This window comes from Echinops telfairi, unplaced genomic scaffold (genome assembly GCF_000313985.2).
Source record: "Echinops telfairi isolate 266 unplaced genomic scaffold, ASM31398v2 ScPeMD7_7472;HRSCAF=8510, whole genome shotgun sequence".
Taxonomy (NCBI): Eukaryota; Metazoa; Chordata; class Mammalia; order Afrosoricida; family Tenrecidae; genus Echinops; species Echinops telfairi.
Window position 1 is genome coordinate 2,718,534 of NW_022111376.1, and position 3,001 is coordinate 2,721,534.

Consider the following 3,001-nt stretch of genomic DNA (forward strand, 5'->3'; position numbering starts at 1 on the left):
GGGCTCCTGGCATGGCGCGCCCGTCGTGGCTGGTCCTCGTCGGACAGACCTCGGCCTGGCCGAGGGGGCGCGGCCCAACGGCCGGCTCTGACCCCGCGGCCACCATGCAGCCCGAGGACCTGATGAACATGCAGCACTGCAACCTGCTGTGCCTCCCGGAGAACTACCAGATGAAGTACTACTTCTACCACGGCCTCTCTTGGCCTCAGGTGCGCGCCGGTAGGGGGCAGGGGGTGGTAGCGGCGAGGCTGGACCTGCGCCTGCGCCGACCCAGCTCCTCCGAGGGGCCTGGGCCTCTTGACAGTTTTTTCCTCCTTTGATCCTCCAGCTCTCTTACATCGCGGAGGACGAGAATGGGAAGATTGTTGGCTATGTGTTGGCCAAAATGTGAGTTCAAGGACGGGGAGAAGAAGAGGGGCAGGTGCCGAGGAAGCGCTTTTTGAAAACCGTGAATAGGTTGTGTCTTGAGAGCCATTTTTGGTAGTGCACTGGGCAGGTGCATAGCCCCTGGTACCTGCCCCCCTGGTACCTGCCCTCTCCCTTGGGGGTCTTGGCCCCAGCCCTCCCTGCAACACTGACTATGTCCATATCTGAACCTCCACTCCAGCCCCGTCACAGTAGGGGGGGGGTCTGACCCTGTTAGGCAAGTCTAAAGTTGGGGTAGATGGATGACACAGCATACGTCCACTGTTCTGGTTTCACATAGTTATTTCACTCCCTGAAAGCTGCCCTGTGGTATGTATTCAGCCCTCTTCTCTATGAGTGCCTGGTGGGTGCTTTGTTAGGTCTGGGGCAGCGAAGTGGGGTGCAGGGTCTGCTGCTGTGAGGGTCCCATGTTCTTGCCCTGACAGTGGGGCCCTTAGACCTGTACTGAGGGAACCCAGGGACCCTGTGGATGGGCAACCAACACAGCCCACCTGCTCTCTCATCTCTCTAGGGAGGAAGACCCAGATGACGTGCCCCATGGACACATTACGTCACTGGTGCGTAAGCCTCACCTCCAGGCTCTGGTTGGGTTGAAGGAAGTTTGTGGGGCAGCTTTTGAGCTCCGACTCCTGCAACCCCTGTGCCTAGGCTGTGAAGCGCTCGCACCGTCGCCTTGGCCTGGCGCAGAAGCTGATGGACCAGGCCTCCCGAGCTATGATTGAGAACTTCAACGCTAAATATGTCTCTCTGCACGTCAGGAAGAGGTGGAAGCTGAGCCTAGGGAAGGGGAGGAGAAGGGAGGGCAAGGGAGAGACCACCTTGACTGAGTCAGGGGTTCCCGGAGGGAGCAGCAGAAAGGGTGGGGTCAAGATGTGCTCAGCCTTCCCTGGCCAAGCCTGGGTAACTCAGGAGTGCCTTGTTCCCCTGCAGTAACCGGGCCGCCCTGCACCTCTATTCCAACACTCTCAATTTCCAGTAAGTAGATCTGGAATCTTGTAAGGGGCTGGGTCATGGGGACATAACCGAAGTCTTGGGAGCTGGAGGCTGGATGGGCACACACCCAGGAGGTTTTATAGTTGTGAGGGCCCTGGACTGGATGGGTGAGAGCAGGACTCCCAGCATGCTCAGCTCTGGGAAACTTGTCGGGGAGCTGGCTGAACCCAGGATGCATGGGAGGGTTGGGTCAGAGGGAGGGCTCAAAAGTGATGGTCCCTGAGCTCATGCTCAGTGTCGTCCCTTGGGTGGGGAGGACAAGGAGGATTGTTGGGGAAGGTGGTGGACCCAGGACTGAATGGCCGAGACGGTCGCTACCTCACAGGCTGCCCTTGTGGCAGTCTACTTGCTGGGCCTCTTATTCTCAGTGTCCCAGCAGCAGGCCCTCGGAAGCCACATCAGGAACACTGTGGCCACCAGATCTTCCTCCTTCTCGTTCTCCCCACCTCCCCTCCTCTCCCTCCAACTTTCCTTGCCCCAGGATCAGTGAAGTGGAGCCCAAGTACTACGCAGATGGGGAAGACGCGTATGCCATGAAGCGGGACCTCACCCAGATGGCGGATGAGGTAAGAGTCCTGCCAGGGCCCAGCAGCACTTGTGTCCTTTGTAGCTTCTCATCCCCGGCTGATAAAGGCAGGAAGGCCCTGAATGTCCTGGAAGAGAGACTGACAGCCCTCTTGGCCTCAGTATTTCTAGGCTGTCAGGTGGGGAGAGGGGATTGCGCTGGACCTCAAGGCAAGGCGAGGGAGGCATGGGGTTGAGGCAGGACAGGACTGGGGAGACCAGGGCTGTGTAAGAGCACAGATTTCTTAATGGGGAGGCCCGCTCACTCTCATTTTACAGATGAGGAAACCGTGGTCCAGAGAGGGGCAGGGCCTGTGAACAAGTTAGCAGCAGAGCCACACTCAGCATAGGCCTCCAAGTTCAGCCTGATCTGCTTCTCACCTTGTCCTCTGCCCCCAAGGGGACAAGGGTGACCCACCTCTTGTCAACCACCCATCCTTGGCACCCACAAGTGCGGAGAACTTAAGCCTTTGTCTGTTTCCTCCTGGTGACAGCTGAGGCGGCAGCTGGAGCTGAAGGAGAAGGGCAGGCCGGTGGTGCTGGGGCCCGTGGAGAACAAGAACAACTCACTGTCGAGCGCAGGCGAGGCCTCCCGGGAGGATAGTGGTGGGGACAGCAAGGACCTCAGTGAAGTCAGCGAGACCACAGAGAGCACTGATGTCAAGGACAGCTCAGAGGCCTCTGACTCGGCCTCCTAGAGCCTGACCGAGCGCTGAGCCCCACCAGGCTGCAGACCACCTCGCCCTAACCGCTAGATTGCCCAATAAAAGTCACCCCTGTCCCTAGGGAATCTGTGTCAATGTGCATGCTGGCCTTTCTCTGCCTGGCTGGCTGTGAAGCTGGCAAGCTTGTGACCCAGGACTGCTGCCCTGTCCGATGGATGGCTTTCAGACCCAGAGGAGGGCGACTGGGCTCCTGGGGGAGATGCCTAAGACACAACCTTCCACATTCTGCCTTGCTGTGCCCTTCTAGCTGCCCAAGGATGAATGTGTTTCAGGGGCCACCACACACAGGTCTC

At 58.9% G+C, this 3,001-nt stretch overlaps 1 protein-coding gene across 1 annotated transcript in view; it reads left to right on the plus strand.

Moving 5' to 3' along the window:
- The window catches only part of NAA10 (N-alpha-acetyltransferase 10, NatA catalytic subunit), a 3,482-nt gene extending 699 nt beyond the window's left edge, over window positions 1-2,783 (plus strand). Inside the window, exons 2-8 of the mRNA XM_045285539.1 lie at window positions 117-209; window positions 329-387; window positions 938-983; window positions 1,075-1,190; window positions 1,357-1,401; window positions 1,901-1,985; window positions 2,478-2,783. Coding sequence (XP_045141474.1) covers window positions 117-209; window positions 329-387; window positions 938-983; window positions 1,075-1,190; window positions 1,357-1,401; window positions 1,901-1,985; window positions 2,478-2,681 — 648 coding nt within the window. The 3' untranslated portion in view covers window positions 2,682-2,783. The remainder of the gene's footprint in view (window positions 1-116; window positions 210-328; window positions 388-937; window positions 984-1,074; window positions 1,191-1,356; window positions 1,402-1,900; window positions 1,986-2,477) is intronic.
- The last annotated feature ends 218 nt before the right edge of the window (window positions 2,784-3,001 follow it).